Source organism: Lemur catta, chromosome 1, assembly GCF_020740605.2.
Source record: "Lemur catta isolate mLemCat1 chromosome 1, mLemCat1.pri, whole genome shotgun sequence".
Classification (NCBI taxonomy): Eukaryota; Metazoa; Chordata; class Mammalia; order Primates; family Lemuridae; genus Lemur; species Lemur catta.
In genome coordinates, this window is record NC_059128.1 from 97317137 (window position 1) to 97332402 (window position 15266).

At 43.0% G+C, this 15266-nt stretch overlaps 1 protein-coding gene across 3 annotated transcripts in view; it reads left to right on the plus strand.

Annotated features, from left to right (window-relative positions):
• Window positions 1–15266, plus strand: part of IQCH (IQ motif containing H) — a 201869-nt gene that overhangs the window by 132690 nt on the left and 53913 nt on the right. For all 3 annotated transcript variants that reach the window (XM_045541606.1, XM_045541600.1, XM_045541616.1), the window contains one exon: window positions 13884–14004. In XM_045541606.1, the coding sequence (XP_045397562.1) occupies window positions 13884–14004 (121 nt within the window). The remainder of the gene's footprint in view (window positions 1–13883; window positions 14005–15266) is intronic.

Genomic DNA, 15266 nt, shown 5'->3' on the forward strand with positions numbered 1-15266 from the left:
GTTTAATTTCAGTTATTTTAAACTATACCATTTTAAATTGGCACCAAATACATTTGGCACTGTCATTAATGTTACTAAATGTGAAAGCCTTGAATAATTAATAGTCTGTCGAAATCATTTTTTAAAACTTAACAAGGAAAAAATAATTATTCAGAAATCTTTTTACAGTCTGAGGCCTGTGCTTAGCCACAGTATGGTGAGAAGTCAAAACTAAAACTAAAGTGGTTCTGAAAAGGGTTTTTTGTTTGTTTGTTTGTTGTTGTTGTTGTAGGAGACTATTGACATTCTTTTGCCTTCAAAGTGAAATCATATTCGAACTGGAGGTGAACTGCAATCTCCATTGAGTGTAGCTATTGCAAATTTAGGATTAGAATTTTCCTTTGTTCCAGAAGACCATAGTAATGGTGCACACTTAGACATCAAAGCATTACTTTATGAGCACAGGCATGTTTTAATGTCCTATTACAGTTTGTAGACCTGTTTCTTTTGATAATGAAGATGTTGTATCATCAGGCCTAGCCTGCCACACACAAAACATATGCTGGCAGGTTATTAAAAATTTCAGCTTCTTGATGAAAGACTATCCTGCAGGCTAAGAGTCCAGAGAAAGACTCCATTCTGGGAGAATTATTAGAAATGAGAATATGACTGTAAGCACTAAATTATGTTAATACTTACAAATAGCATCATTTGCATAGCAGTTTATGACACGATACCATGATTTTTCTCATTGGTGTGTTGGAGGCAACAGATTAAAAACAGTGTGCTGTTTATGGGAGTTTGAACTGTTTTGAGATTCTCTTACTTCTTACGCAGATATTGGTTTTAGATGTAGACTCCAGTGTCTAATACAAAGAGCATCTCTTTTTCCATCTCTCTAATTTAGAACCAGAGTTATTTGGCTGGTTGCGGTGGAGATTTAAAACAAAGTCATGGAGTCAACAGATGCTGAAAAGCTATAGTCACGTTTTAAAAAATCAGTAAAGACATGTAGGTGATTTTAGGAAAAGCAGAATGTTATGCGATGGCCACAGTGAAAATGAGTACAACTCTCTTTCGTTTTTTCTGGGTGGCTTGGTACCAAGCCTATTCTCTTCATCCTACCGGCTGGCAAAACCTACTTTCCCAAACAGGTTCCAGTAAGCTCATTCACTTAAGTATTCAATGCTTGTTAAGGTTTAATGAATCCACTCACTTGCACACACTCCAAGCTCCCCTTTCCCCAGTTGGGGGTATTTATTTTCATTTAGTAGGAATAAAGGCTTAAACAAAGGAAGGCACACTTGTAGGGAAGCAGCCTTCCTGGGCACACTCACCTAAGACAGTGTAGGGAGACACAGGTAGACATTTACTGTAGTACCAGTTGTTCTTGTGGCTTTTTTTTTTTTTTTTTTTTTTTAAGACAGGGTCTCACCCTATCACCCAGGCTAGAGTGCGGTGGTGCGATTATAGCTCACTGCAGTCTTGAACTCCTGGGCTCAAACGATCCTACTGCTTTAGGATCTGGGACTAAGGCACACACCACCATGCCTGGCTGGGACTACAGGCACATGCCACCATGCCCGGCTAATTTTTTTACTCTTTTTGTAGAGACGGGGTCTCACTATTGCCCCAGGCTGGTCTCCAATTCCTGGCTTCAAGTGATCCTCCCGCCTTGGCCTCCCAAAGTGCTGGAGTTACAGGCGTGAGCCACCTCACCCAGCCTTTTCTTATTTTTAAAGGGTAAATCTTTCCTTCTTCAATTCCTGGGACATTGGCTTAGTGACAGTGATACTGCTGGTGACGCTGGTGACACTACTGGTGATGCTACTGGTAATGCAAGAGAAGATCTTTATAGAGCAGTTCCTCTGTGTAAAGAGCTAAGTTAGTTTAGGGTTTCTCTGTGCAGCCCTTGTTTGTCCCTCTGTTACCCCGGAGAGTCTGGGATGTGGAGGTCTTGGCATCACTATTTTACCACTTAATGAGAAAAGGGAAATTGAACTGGCTCTTGAATGTTACTATTAAATATTGCTATCTTAGCCCTTTGCAAGAGCAGTTTTCCCTTTACTTGTACTTTGGTTTAGTTTGTTAGACATTTGATATTAATTCAGGGATCACCAAAGGGGGGAAAAAAACTAATTCAAAGCACCCAAGCCTAGAAAAGGTAGAATAAACCACAGTTGTTGTTTTGTCTCCTTGTAGAGCTAAGTCAGCAAAGTACGCAATTACAAAAGAGAACCATCAACCAATTCATGCCTTAGAGCTCTCTGTGTCCATGTCCACTGGGAAGACTTCCATACATCCTGAACGGCCTTGTAACTGGTCATAGGAGCCATTGTAGGAGGGCAGAGCTTGGTGTCTTGTATGGAATTCATTAGGTATTTATTAGGTGATCCCAAAGAGCCATTGCCTTATAACCACATAATTTTTAGAAAAGTTAAAAGATAACATAAGAGGATTAAAGAAATATTTAACCAAATAAGTACATACTCACTTCCCCCAAACATAATTTTCATTTTTGTGTATTTCCAAATATGTGGTATTTATTTCTCATATCTACAATAATAGTATATGTGTTAGTTAAACATCAGATCTTAAACATTTTCCATGTTTCTACATAGTCTTCACATTTAATGGTTGTATAATAATATTCCCTTATGCTGATCAACTCCAAAATATTACACTGCTCAAATAAGTTAGAAATTTAGGTTGTTTCCAGCTTTCTTTTCTTGGTGAGGCAAAGGAAGGAGAAAGGAAATATCTGTTTGTTTTTATTTTGGGTTTTGGTATATACCTCTTTTTGCTTCTGTTGAATTATTTCCCTAGGAGAAAGACCCAGGAGTAGAATATTTTATGGCTCTTGTCGTATTTCTAAGGAGGTAGTACCAATTTCCAAACAACTAGCAGAAAATAAGTGTACTGGTTTTATTACAGCCTTACCAACACTGGATATTATGAACTCTTTGCACTTTTATTTTAGATATAAAAATATATCTAGTGGTTGCTATTATTTAATTGCTAGTAAAGGATATTCTTTTTTATGTCCTTATTATTTGTATTTTATATCAAAAACATAACATCTTTATATTAAAAAAATCTAGTAGGTTTTCTAGGTTAAGAAAAAATCTACAGTATCATTTTTCCTAATCATTAAACTACATATAAATGATTATTCATTCATTTTTCATAGTTACTTTTATATCTTAAAATCTTGACTTCTTAGATTATCTTTACATGTTTAGTAGTTACCAGAACACTGTCCTACACAGGAGATTAAGCATTTTGTAGATCCATAAATACACATTTGAAGTCTTGACATTTCTTTGTATTTCTTAATGTACTAATAATTAATTAATATCATTGTAGAATACCTATTGAGTGCCAGGCTTTGTGCTAAACACATCACAGAAATTGTCTCATTCAATCTCAGAAAAACACTGAGGTTTTTACTCGTCTGCTTCCACACCAACTTGATAAGAAAGGTGTTGTTATTCTGTTTACAGATGGAGAAACTGATGCTGGCTAATAAAGGTTCATGTCTGGATTTGAACCCACATCTGACTCCTCCTAGCCTAGGGCTTTTGCCACACTGAGCTGAATCCATTTAGAAAAGACCCTCTTCTTTGAAAATCCTGGAGAAGTACTCTCCCCTGGGTCCTTGCCTGTGTGACCTGTACCATGTGCTGCCTCTGTGGCGGTTTTCTGCTTCCCACAGAGACTTGTGGGAATCACACATGCTCCTGGAACACAGTGGCCACTGCTCTCGGATTTCTTTCCTCTCCTGGGTGACAGTGGAACTGCGGCCTTTCCCACAAGGCAGCAAACTTAGGGGTCAAGGGGGCCAGCAGTTCACACACCTCCGAGGTATGGAGGAGTTTCTAAGATTAGCCCTTGCAACCCCATTGCCTCACATACCTGGGTGATGAGAGACAATTCTAGATATCACACTTTGATTATTCATGGGGTGACAGGTTTTCAATGCCTGTCTCAATTTAATGTACTATCATGATCATTTTAGTGAGCCTGTAAATTCTCAATTCTTTGAGTAGCCTACCTCCACAATCAGATGTAGCTTAAAAATATAGTGAGCATTTAAAGCCCTGTTTTTTGCACAGGCAACCAAATATTTTGTTTTGGTTTTCTTTTTTTTTTTTAGGCTCCTGTTCCAGGTTGACATAGGAAACTCCCTTTTAAACAGAATGAGTATTGGAATAGGCTAGTCTGAATAGTTAAACATTCCACTATTCAGTGAGGCATTCAGGGTAACTAAGAGGTAGTTTGGCTTCATGGGGTTCCATAGCCCAGGCACACGTAGGTTAGGCTCCCAGGCTTGCTATGGGATAACCACAGGCAGATTTCTTCAGCTCTCCAAGTCTCCATTTCTTCATCTGTAAATAGGGGTAGTAATACCTGTCTCTTGGGGAGGTGGTGAGAATTAAATGAGATAATCCTGTGAATTGGCCAGCATTATGTGTAGCACATAACAAGATTTCAAGAATTGCTACCTGTTATTAATATTACCATAAAATTGTATTGCAACAAAATACAGGTAATTATTGAACAAGTACATACAATTTCATCTTTCTTTAGTGATTTAGAAGGTCCTTGAGGATCTTGTAGGCGTCCAGAAGATTGTGGTAGACATCAATTATCGTTACATAGGATTGTGGCCATTGAAGATTCAGACTGTTGATTCAGTTGTTCCTACCTATGATTTACCCAGATAATGCCTTTAAAAAAAATAAACCTTGTTAGCAGCCTTGTTTCTTACCATTAAAGAATAGAAAACAGTTCCATTTATTTGAACTTTCTACATATTGAATGAAGAGGCTTGATAAAGTCGAGATTATTCTGACCTAAAGATTGAGACTTGGTCGCTTTATTTTCTGGTTCCAGTCGGTGTATTTTCTAATTAGTGTAGCAGCACGTCACCACAATTGTTGGAAAGTCTTAATCATTTACATATTTTTCCTTATCTCTGAGAATGACTTAGAATGTTTTCTTCCAGTTCAATGGTTATTTTCATGAGGCTGCCAGGGTTGAATTCAAGGTGCTTCTCTGTGCCTGAGGAAGATGACAGGAGAAAGAAAATTGCCTCCCCAAGCGAAGTGAAAGCCGGGGTACCCCTTCCGAGGACCCATAATAACCAGCTACACAAGCTGTTGGTTTGTGTGTCCTATTGATTTAATATGCTTCTAATCAGTACATAAAGCTATGGGCCTGCAGTGTTAATTTTTCATATGCTTACAAAGTACCCTTTGATTTTCTGTCACACGTTAATTACAGCGTTTTGCCATTAAATAGGAAGCTTTGTGTAAACTAATTACTAGGTAATCATTGTCTACTGCAAGCGTGCTGTTTGTACCTTTTATTTTATTCTAAAAATGCACAGATCTCACAGTCTGGAAACACTCTACCTTCCAGCCATTAGCTCTCACTAATTCATAGCATTATTGTGGTGAGAGTGTAGGAGTTGTAATTGTTGTGGTATCAGAGCTGTTAATTACTGGAGTAAACAGTTGAAATGGTGCCAAGGTCTATTGTACAAGGCAGAGAAAAGGAGGTTTAAATGTTACTCCCGCCATCTGGGGACTGGAGGAGCGGCAAACGCTTGGAAACAGCAGTGAGGCGCTGTCGCCGCCTCAGCTCCAGGGTTGGCGGCCATATGGATCCAGAATATTTTGAATCAATTGAATTTAACTGCCAGTTTTTCGCAATAACAGCGTGGAAGGAAGGAATAAAGCAAAAGATGAGAGGAACGAGAATCGGTTAGTGTTTTCACGTCCAGGAAGTCCCCGTTGGAGTTCTTTTGGAGATGTCTGCTTTTCTGAAAACCACAGAGCAGGCGTGGGCATTTGGAACGGATTCAGAGTGAGGTTTATTCTCCTCTGACGGCAGCCGCGCCATTTGCTTCTGGTCGTCTGTCCTCGGTGCCCCTTGGTGAGGGAGGGATGCCCTTGAGAAGACTCTGGACTTTCCTGAAACTGCGCCAGACCCAACAAAAAGCTTGACTGTGGAATTCCTCGATTTATTATCCTGGTATTTTAATAAGCATGGTCTGTAGACATAAAGCAATCAACATATATTACGACTATATCTGCCTCAAGTAGATACATTTGTATATGTGGAAACATCAAAGAAAACACAGGTCTTCGGGCTGTGGTTAAGGAAAGTTGCTGCTTGCCCATTGCTTTTGTATAAAATTAAAATGTAAATTCTCCTGATAGTCTCGTCTCTCATTTCATTCCACAAACCCACCCCTCTCCCCCACTACTTGAATGAAAAATCAAGTCCAAAGGGCACATGTGTTTTCTTTTGTTTTTAATTTTCAATTAAAGAGCTTTCGTCGGCATATGCAATTTTCTCAACCAGTGATATCTCTCTAACTAGATAGAAAGAAACCTATTGCCAGTAATAATAATTATGGCTACTTATGGTTGATTTTAAAACTGCATGGTTTCTGCTTTAAAATATTGCATAATCTTTAAAACAGTCATATGTATTTACTTGATGTCACTCTTATATTTTAATACAATTTCCTTTCAAGCCATTTCCAACGTTAAAAATGTTTTTAAAACACCAGCCATTTGTTGCTGTAACTACTTTTTCATATCGTTCTCAAAACATGAACACATTCTTCTTTTTTTAAACCACCCTGGATTATTTATTTTTAATTGTTCCTTTAGCAGATGTTGAAGTAATTCAGGGAGTAAACAACTCCTTGAAAGAGATCACAGATCCCCACATATGCCATGAACCAAGGACAGTGTTTGTCGGGGCTTTGAGGATGACAGTTTTGTCCTGGGGAAAAATTTTCCTGCTTTTGTGTATGTGCAAAGTTCGATTAAGCATTTCAAGAAGCATTTAATCTTTATCTATTGAAACCCCCAGCATGCAGCACGAGATGGGGTGAGCCTAGAAAGAAAACCACGAGCCCCTGTGGTGAGGGGAAAAAAGAAACAGCAGTTTAAGTGCTGGAAAGTTGAAAGGGAATGAACCTTTCTAGTGTTTGTGGTCGGGGGCAAAGCAGTTGTGCTGAGCTTTGGAATGGAGGCACAACATATGTGCCTCAGTTGGACAAAACGCTTCTTGAGTCAAATCAACGGCCAGGCCTGCATGTTGGTGCAAGGCGGAGGCCCAGATAATGAGGGACAGACTCCTCGAGAAGCCGCGAGTAGATAATGCTACATAAGTATGGAATTATATACCGCATTTTCACCATTCTGTTTAATGAGAGCCGCCACCGCAGCGAATCACTTGCCACACAGCCGAAATGGGCCATTAGCTATCAAGGGAAAATTGTCTTTGCCGCTTTCAGCAGATGGAGCAAATATTTTACAAAGCAATTTTACATACCAAAAACATTTGTGTGCCTTAGTAATGTTGGCTGTTTTACATTATGTTACCTTCTACGGCAGCATAATTTTCCATCTCATCGAAGGCAAAGTTGGCATTTTTGATTTTTAAATTCTCAATTAACAATTAAACATGGAGTATTAAAGCAGTCCTTAAACTTTAAGTAGGTGTGGGAAGTACTTTATGACTTGCTGAAGACAGTTTCATTTTTTCTTCATTCTCTCAGCATATTTTTGCACCCTAAAGAGGGACTATTTTTAATAATCTTAATGGAAAGGAATGAGTGAAAACTTCACTGCTGATTGCAGAATGAGAGTAACCAGCACAGAGGGTGATCAGAGCATTTGCTGGCTTAAAACACTCCTCGTGAGTGGTGGGTACATAGTTTGGCCCAGCAATTTGTATCAGTTTAAAGTGTTTTAAGCTTCAAGTAACAGAAAACCCAACTCAAAATGGCTTTAAAAATAAAGAGAATTTATTATCTCAGCTAACTGAAAACCCAGAGATTGGTCTGGCTTTTAGACAAGGCTTAATCCAGTGTCTCGACGATGTCACTAAAGACCCAGTTACTTTCCACCCACCTTTCCTCTACACCTTGCTCAATGTCAGCTCCGCTATAAGGCTGGCTGTCCTCAGGGTTGCACAGTGGCTGCCAGTAGCTCCTAGAGTTTGTCCTTGGTCAAGGCAATAGGAAGAAAGAACATCTCACCTGGGAAGCATTCTCAGAAGAGCATAAAGCTGCTGTCTTATAGGGCTCCAGGAAGGGCTTCCTAACATTTGATTGGCCTAAATGGGCCATGTGCCACTGTGGCCAGGATGTGTCTGTCTGGTCAGTGGGCCACCCTTACAGCTGAGTGGAGGGGTCACTCGCAATCAACCTACATAGCTAAGAATGGGGTAGGTGCAGTTTCTGAAAGAAGTCTGGGTGATCATTCCTCTGAAAGAGGGGACATAAGACAGCCAACAACAGATGTCCACTCTTTTTCATAAACTTGACAGCAGAGGACTAGCATCACCTGTGGATGATCTCATCCAACCCAGATTGACCTTGTATGCCATGGTGGCAGTTACCAGGACGGATTCTATCGCACCATGGCACACTGGTAGCAACCGGTTTGAATCCCAGTTCCCGGACATACGACATGAGGAGGGGATGATACTGCCTACCTCGGAGAGTGGCTGTGGGATGGTAAACGTGAAACCCCAGCATATGCCTGCCATGTGGTAAGCTTGCAATAAGTGAGAGCTATTCTTGTACTTAAAAAGAGACTCAAATTTATTCTGTGCACCGCAAAGCGCCCCTTCTAAATTCACCCTCGTATTTGGAATCCTTCCTCCCTCCTCTCCACCTCTGAGCCACTGACTGATCCAAACGCTGAGCACCTTCCCTGGTGCACCACGCGTCACACCCTGAAAGAGGCAGTGGCGGGGGTGGGGGCCTGGGGCACACTCACCCACACTCTCCCTGTGTGACTCTCGAAGCCCCTGTTCCCTCTCCCCTTACACGAGCCATTTCTCCTAGGTGGTCCACATGGCCCTTTCCAACACCGACAGTAATGCATAGTCTTCCGAGTCACTGTCTCGCCCTTTTGACCTCACGCCACGTCCGCCACTAGGGATATCAGAAGCATCTACATAGCTAAACCATCTAGCCAGGTCCCTTGGTTTTCTTTTGAACAGCATCAATACCTGATATGGGAGACTTGAAGTGATTAGCCAAAAAGCTGTTTTATTTGATTTACTATTGCAGAGTCAGCAAAGAAGCTGCTAAAATAAAATATGAATTTTGGTGGGATTGATACTGAGAGTATTCTAATTTGTCTTCCTTCTTCTCCCATCCTCCCCAATACACACACACACACACACATACACACTCAGAGGCACACTTGGAATTTACTTGGTTAGAAAAGCTAAATCTCTAGAGTTTGAAATAGCTTTCGTCATTGAGGGCAAAATGAAACTGGATATGCTAGTGGCTTCCCCTGAGGTAGCATGAATTTCCTTCAGTCAAATATCTCTTCCTTCAAATTTACACTTTTCTTGATAGAAAAAGAGAGAGCGCAAGAGGCAAGATCCATGCTTGATAGGCAAGGATCTCTAGGAGGCATTGGTCAGGCTGGGGGAGGCCTTCTGCCTTCTGCAGACGTCTTGCAACCTTCCCAGGTCATGACCACCATCGCTGCACTCTGAAGGGCAGATGTGGGTGCGGACAAGCCGCTGTCATGGCAGAGATGGGGCTGAGGTTTCTCCTGATGGGCATTACCCAGAGCAATCGGCTCCACAAAGGCCAGCAGCTACTGTGCATTCCCAGAGCGAGTGCAATCATGAAGGAATGAAAATCTGGAATTCTGACACTTTTTTCCAAAAGTAAAGTGTATTTTTCTACTCCTTGTTTATCATTCACAAGGCATATATTTTCCTGTTCACACCCCGAATCATTTCTCTGAACGATCTGCTCCAGGTGGCTCAAACACTGACTTGTTCATCTATCACCTTGGTGTCACTCACTGAAAAGAAACTTCTAACTACTCATTTCACAAGTTTGTAAGACGGAGAAGTGCACCGCTGTGGCTGGCTTGTAACAGACATCCATACACACCTTCGGAGGGTGAGGAAGAAAGCAAGCTAGTGATGGTTCCCCAACTCTTCTATTTTCTGTCTTCAATCATTTGTTGAAAATTACCCAATAACAGAATCTGACAACTCAGCAAGTATCCTTAACAAGCCTCTTCATTCTAAGTGCTTCCCATTTGTAAAGCAAAGGAAATACTATTGCACTTGCCTACCTCAGAGTGTTGCTGTGAGGACCAAATGGGATTGTGCATATGAACCTGTGACAAACAAGAAAAAGTATTTTACAAATACTGTTCTAATGATTCATATGGATGAGAGAGTTTGTTTGGCATGGCTGTGTGTGTGTGTCTGTGTGTACTTAAGTTTTGTTCTGAACTGAATAAACCTGAGTCACTACACACCTTCCCTTACCAGCATCTGCCCTTAAAGCTGTGCTAATTACGTTTGAGCTTTGCAAAATGATGAACACTAGAGAACAGAAATTCATCCTCAAACCGAGAATTTGCATCTGAGACTGGTAGATGCCTTGTGGCCACTGAGACCTTGTTGCTTCTTAAAGAAGAGCCTGTTCTGGGCTTGTCATACTGCCGCTGGGATGGGGTCCTTTGCTCTTGGATCCAAGCTCTGGCCTAACCCACCAGTTCGCAGGCAGGTGCTGGGTCCCAGCAGAGACTGTGCTATTGAGGGTTGTTTGTGGGGAATAAAATAAAATGAAGCTCTTAACACAGAATGTCATTGTGTTGTCCTTATGTTAATATATGCAGGTCCTGTATTCTTTTTGTTTTTTGTTTTTTTTTTTGGTACAGGTAGGGGTATAATTTTCTTTTGATTGGTACTAAGGCCATTCTTAGTATAATCCTTATATTTTCCATCAAACACTTTCAAAATAAATAAATTAAACAGTTAATACCCCTCCCCTCCCACCCCCCATTATCCCCCCTCCGCGTCTTTTGCTTAGCGAGTTAATCATGGCCCCGAGCCGCCTCCGCGTGCCCCAGCATCCCCTATTGAAGTCACCGTGCCAGTGCCGTCAGCTGTGTACTTCTCACGACGGGCACAATTCATCCTCCAGATCCCTGCCGCACACTTTCCTCCAGGAAATCTACCCCCTCGCCGTGGCTTTGTGCACAGTGAAGACACTTGGTGTCAAGGCAGAATGGCTGGCCCTGGCAGCAGAGGCAGTGGTGGTGGCGGGCAGTGTCCAGATGCCACGCACAAGCGGCAGCCTTACGAGTGAATTATTGGCCCTCCCATAGCATGTTGCTTCTGAGGTGACACTTCGTAAATGTCACCTCATTTATCTTCCTGATGCCCCTCAGAAGCAGGGAATCCCATAAAACCCACTGAGGAAGAATTGGTGGTTCTTAAGCGGCCATCCCGCTAGGTGGTCCCTGGGCAGCAAGGAGGGGGCCTGTCAAGAGGTGTCACATTCTCCCTCATTGTGCACCTTCAGAACCACAGCCTGTGGTTCCCGCCAGTGTGATCCATTCCACGGACCTTCAGTGGCCCCTCTGCTGGGCCTGGGGAGACTGACCTCAGGGCCAGTGTCCGTGCCATTAGGGAGCCCCAAGGGAGCTGGAGAACAGGGGAGAGGACAGCCACGGGGTGGCACAGAAAGCTTCCTGGAGGAGGTGTGGCTGGAGCTACCTCAGAAAGGATGAGGAGGAGTCAGCAAGGGAGGAAGAAGGAAGAAGGGAAGGCAGTTTAGGGGGAGGCTGGGAGCTGGCGAGGGCAGAAGTGAGGCTACATCAGGAGCCAGAGGCCACATCCCAAAGGGCTTTGTTTTCTGTCGTGCTGAGGACTTGGTCCTCAAGTTGAAGGAGCTCTAGTTTCAAGGTTAGGTGGCAAGACTGTCACCTGCTCCTTCATTGCTTCCCCTCCAGCTCTCTCTGCACCAAAAACACCCACAAAATACATCAACACTGTTTTTCTAGCACAATTACTTTAAAAGGCCTGACATTCTATAATTTTTTGATATATGGATGAGTGAATGAATGATTTCTCTTGGACTGTCTTGCTGTGAGTGGGCACACAGCATTTAACTGGTAGCTGGTTTCATACTCTTCAGAAGCAGGGCAGAAAAGGCCCCTTTCACCAACGCAAAACAGAAAGAGCCTTCCACCTGCCTGGGAGAGGGCCTGGGTGTGAGGCTTCCTTTCCAGCATGGGTGGAGTCTAAAGCTGGGTTTCATCCTCCTGGCTCCGGGCACCTCATGAATCAGAGACGGTGGGCTTCCTCGATAGGGCAGAGTGGTTTTCACTGAAGCAAGTATGAAACAGAGAGAAAGATGGGTTGGGAGGACTGCTCAGAGAAGGGATAGAGAGGGGTCAGGGTTGCCAGATCTGCGCATTTCGTGAGTGTGTTCATGATTTAGGTGCAGGGGTTTGGGGAGATCAGGTCATTCCCAGTGAAGATCAGAGAAAATGTGTACAGTGTATAGGATACGAAGGGAGGGGAAGGCCCATTGCTTTGGCAGCAATATTCCTTGCCTCCATGTCCTCTACGTCCTCTGTGTCGCAAGGCAGAGGCTCTGCACCAGCCGGCTTCCCAGCCCCTCTGAACAGACCTGCCACATGGGGCAGTGGGTCACTGTGCACCGAGTGCGGGGCTGGGCACGCTCCGTTTCTCAGGGCTTTGCCATCTTGTATGTCAAGCGCTTACTAACCTAACTCATGAGACTCTCCCACCAGGATTTTCTGGCTATTTCTGAACTTATTCCAATGATTTGGACCTGCCTGGAGTATCCCCTCAGATGTTTGTCTTCTATTGTGGATTTTCGGTGGGCACTGGACCCAGAATCAACCAGATGTTCCAAAGACTTGGGGAGGGGGGCACATAGAGGACAATCACTTTTTAATGTTGGGAAATTGGAAATAAATGACTATGCAGATTATTTCTAAGATTCCTTCCAGCCCCACCCCCAGGGCTGATTCCTCCACGGTATTCTTAGATTCAGAAGAACCCCTGCAACCTGCAAGCCTGAGTTTTTCTTGTCAATGTCCCATATTCTGAGTATAAATACTGTCTGTTGTATGGATTTGTGTCCGGTACTCTGTCCCACATCTGGCTGAAATAACATCTGCAGAAGTGGCTTCTATTTGAAAATTTTTAGATAGTCTAAGAGGAAGCGCACTGTAACTTATGACATCCAAAAAGAAAATTGTCCTGGCCAACCAAGGCTTTTTATATCAAAAGCCAGACTTCTTAGTCATTAGAGTGTTTCCGACTGATTTCATTTTGACTGGAGACTTTGTAGTGTTTGAATGGTTTTGCATGTGGTATGGGGCCAGCCACACATCTAGACAGATGAGACTGTGGCCTGGGGAATTCAGGCAGACGGAGGCTGGCCCCAATACTCTGCCCCACCTGACTCTACCAACCTATCCCTGCGGAAAACCCCACCTTTACAGCTTCAGCCTGTAGTTTAAGGCTTTGATGACAAAGTTGTCGGACATAGATATCCACCAAGGGGGAAAGAGCACAAATTAAAGAGATGAAGCTGCCAAAGAGAGACCTTGCCAACTCCATTATTTCTCCCACAGTCAGCCCTGTTAGGATCATAGAATAAAAAATGTCCCAGTCTGAAAGATCTTAAGGACAAGCTAGTTAATCCCACATTTTACATAAAGGGAAACTGAGGCCCAGAGTGGAGAAGCATATGGCCCAAGGACACTCTGCTGCTCAGATGGCAGCGGGTCTCAAACCTGGATGTCCCGATGCCCAGACAGAAGGGTGCTTTTCAGAGACAACAGGCACAATTAGCAGCAATTTTCAGGGGGCCAAATCACTTTGAAATATGAAAACCGAAATGGCTGGAAAAATAGAGAAAATTTTCAAAAATGGCTTTCTGACTCTGGGTAAACAGTAACCACATTTTTTTTTGCCTGTTGGAGGCCTGGTTTTTAATCACTCCACAAGCAGTTTTCATTTCTGTAGTAAAATTGCTTGTGGTTCTATTTAATTTGTTTCTGCAGGAGCCAGCTTTGGTGAAGATCTCCAAGGAGCTGGCGGGCATTTTAGCACAGCACGCACAGCCAGTCAATGAGAAACAGTTCCCGACGTGGAGGAAATTCCTCCCAACGTTTCTCAGTCAAGGTAAATAAGACTGTAAAGTTTCTATGGAGGATTAGTCTACACAGCCTTGGATTCTCGTTTGGGGTCAGCTGGGGCCAATTTAAATCCTTTGCTTCTCCTGTGTTGGTTTAGAAAATCGTTCCCACCATGTTTTTTTTTCAATATTGCCTAAATATTTATCTTGTACCCAGCCTCTTAAGTAAATAGGAAGTGAGCGTACCAAGCATGGGCGGCGTAGTTCAAGATTCTGGGCCTGTTTTTTTTTTGTGCCGCAGACTTCTCCTGAGAGGTGGGCTTTGAAATCAGACCACCTGCGTCTGAAGCTCACCTACCTTGAGTGAGCAAAGTCCTTAAAGCCTCGGAGGCCCAGTTTCCTCACTTTCCGACCTCACAAGGTTGTTGGGAGGACTCTATGAAATACAGGTATGAAAGCTACCACCACAGAGCCTGACACGACACAGTTCTTTAATAAATTTCAGTTTCCCCTTCTGTTGTCTGGGAGAGCAGAAATGGTCTCACTTCCAGTTCTGAAGGTAGAATTTCCAAATAAGGCTCCTCTACAGTCCAGGACCAAAGCCAGCCTGCATTCCTCTCTCCCTCCTCCTCCTCCTACCTCACAACAGCATGGGGAGGCCCATGAAGGAGGGATGGGCGGAGCGGATGTGGGGGGTCCCTTGCCAGGGCCCTCACTCCCTAGGAGGCTACAGTGGGGGGCAGATATTCCTGTGTGCTTACCCACAGGCACAACAAGAGAGGTGCAGTATAACAGACCACTTGGTTCACTGCTGTCAAGCGATAATAATAATATACTAGCAATAATATATAATGATAAAATAATGTTATGTCAGATGATAACAACAATGATGATAACAGCACGGTGACGGTAGCATAATAAGCATTATCTGTGCCAGGCGCTATTCTAAATATACATACACAAATGCACGTATGTGTGTGCGCTACCCACACAGGTACCCCATATGTATGAGAAGGCTACCGGTATCACCCTCACCTTACAGAGACAGAAACTGAAGTACAAAAGATTAACTTATCCCAATTCGCTCTGCTAACATGTAGAAGAGCCCACGAAAGGCTACCTCTGTGCTGCTCCAGGAGTCTTGGCCAGAGCCCGTGGGTATGTTTATCAAGGAACATACCTTAGCTCAGTGTATGAGAAAGAATTAGAAGGGACAGATCTGTTGGTTGTTAGAATACACTGGTAGTGACACCCTGTTCATGAATTCTTTAACCAAGGGGTTGAATGGCAGCCATCTAGCAAGAATGCT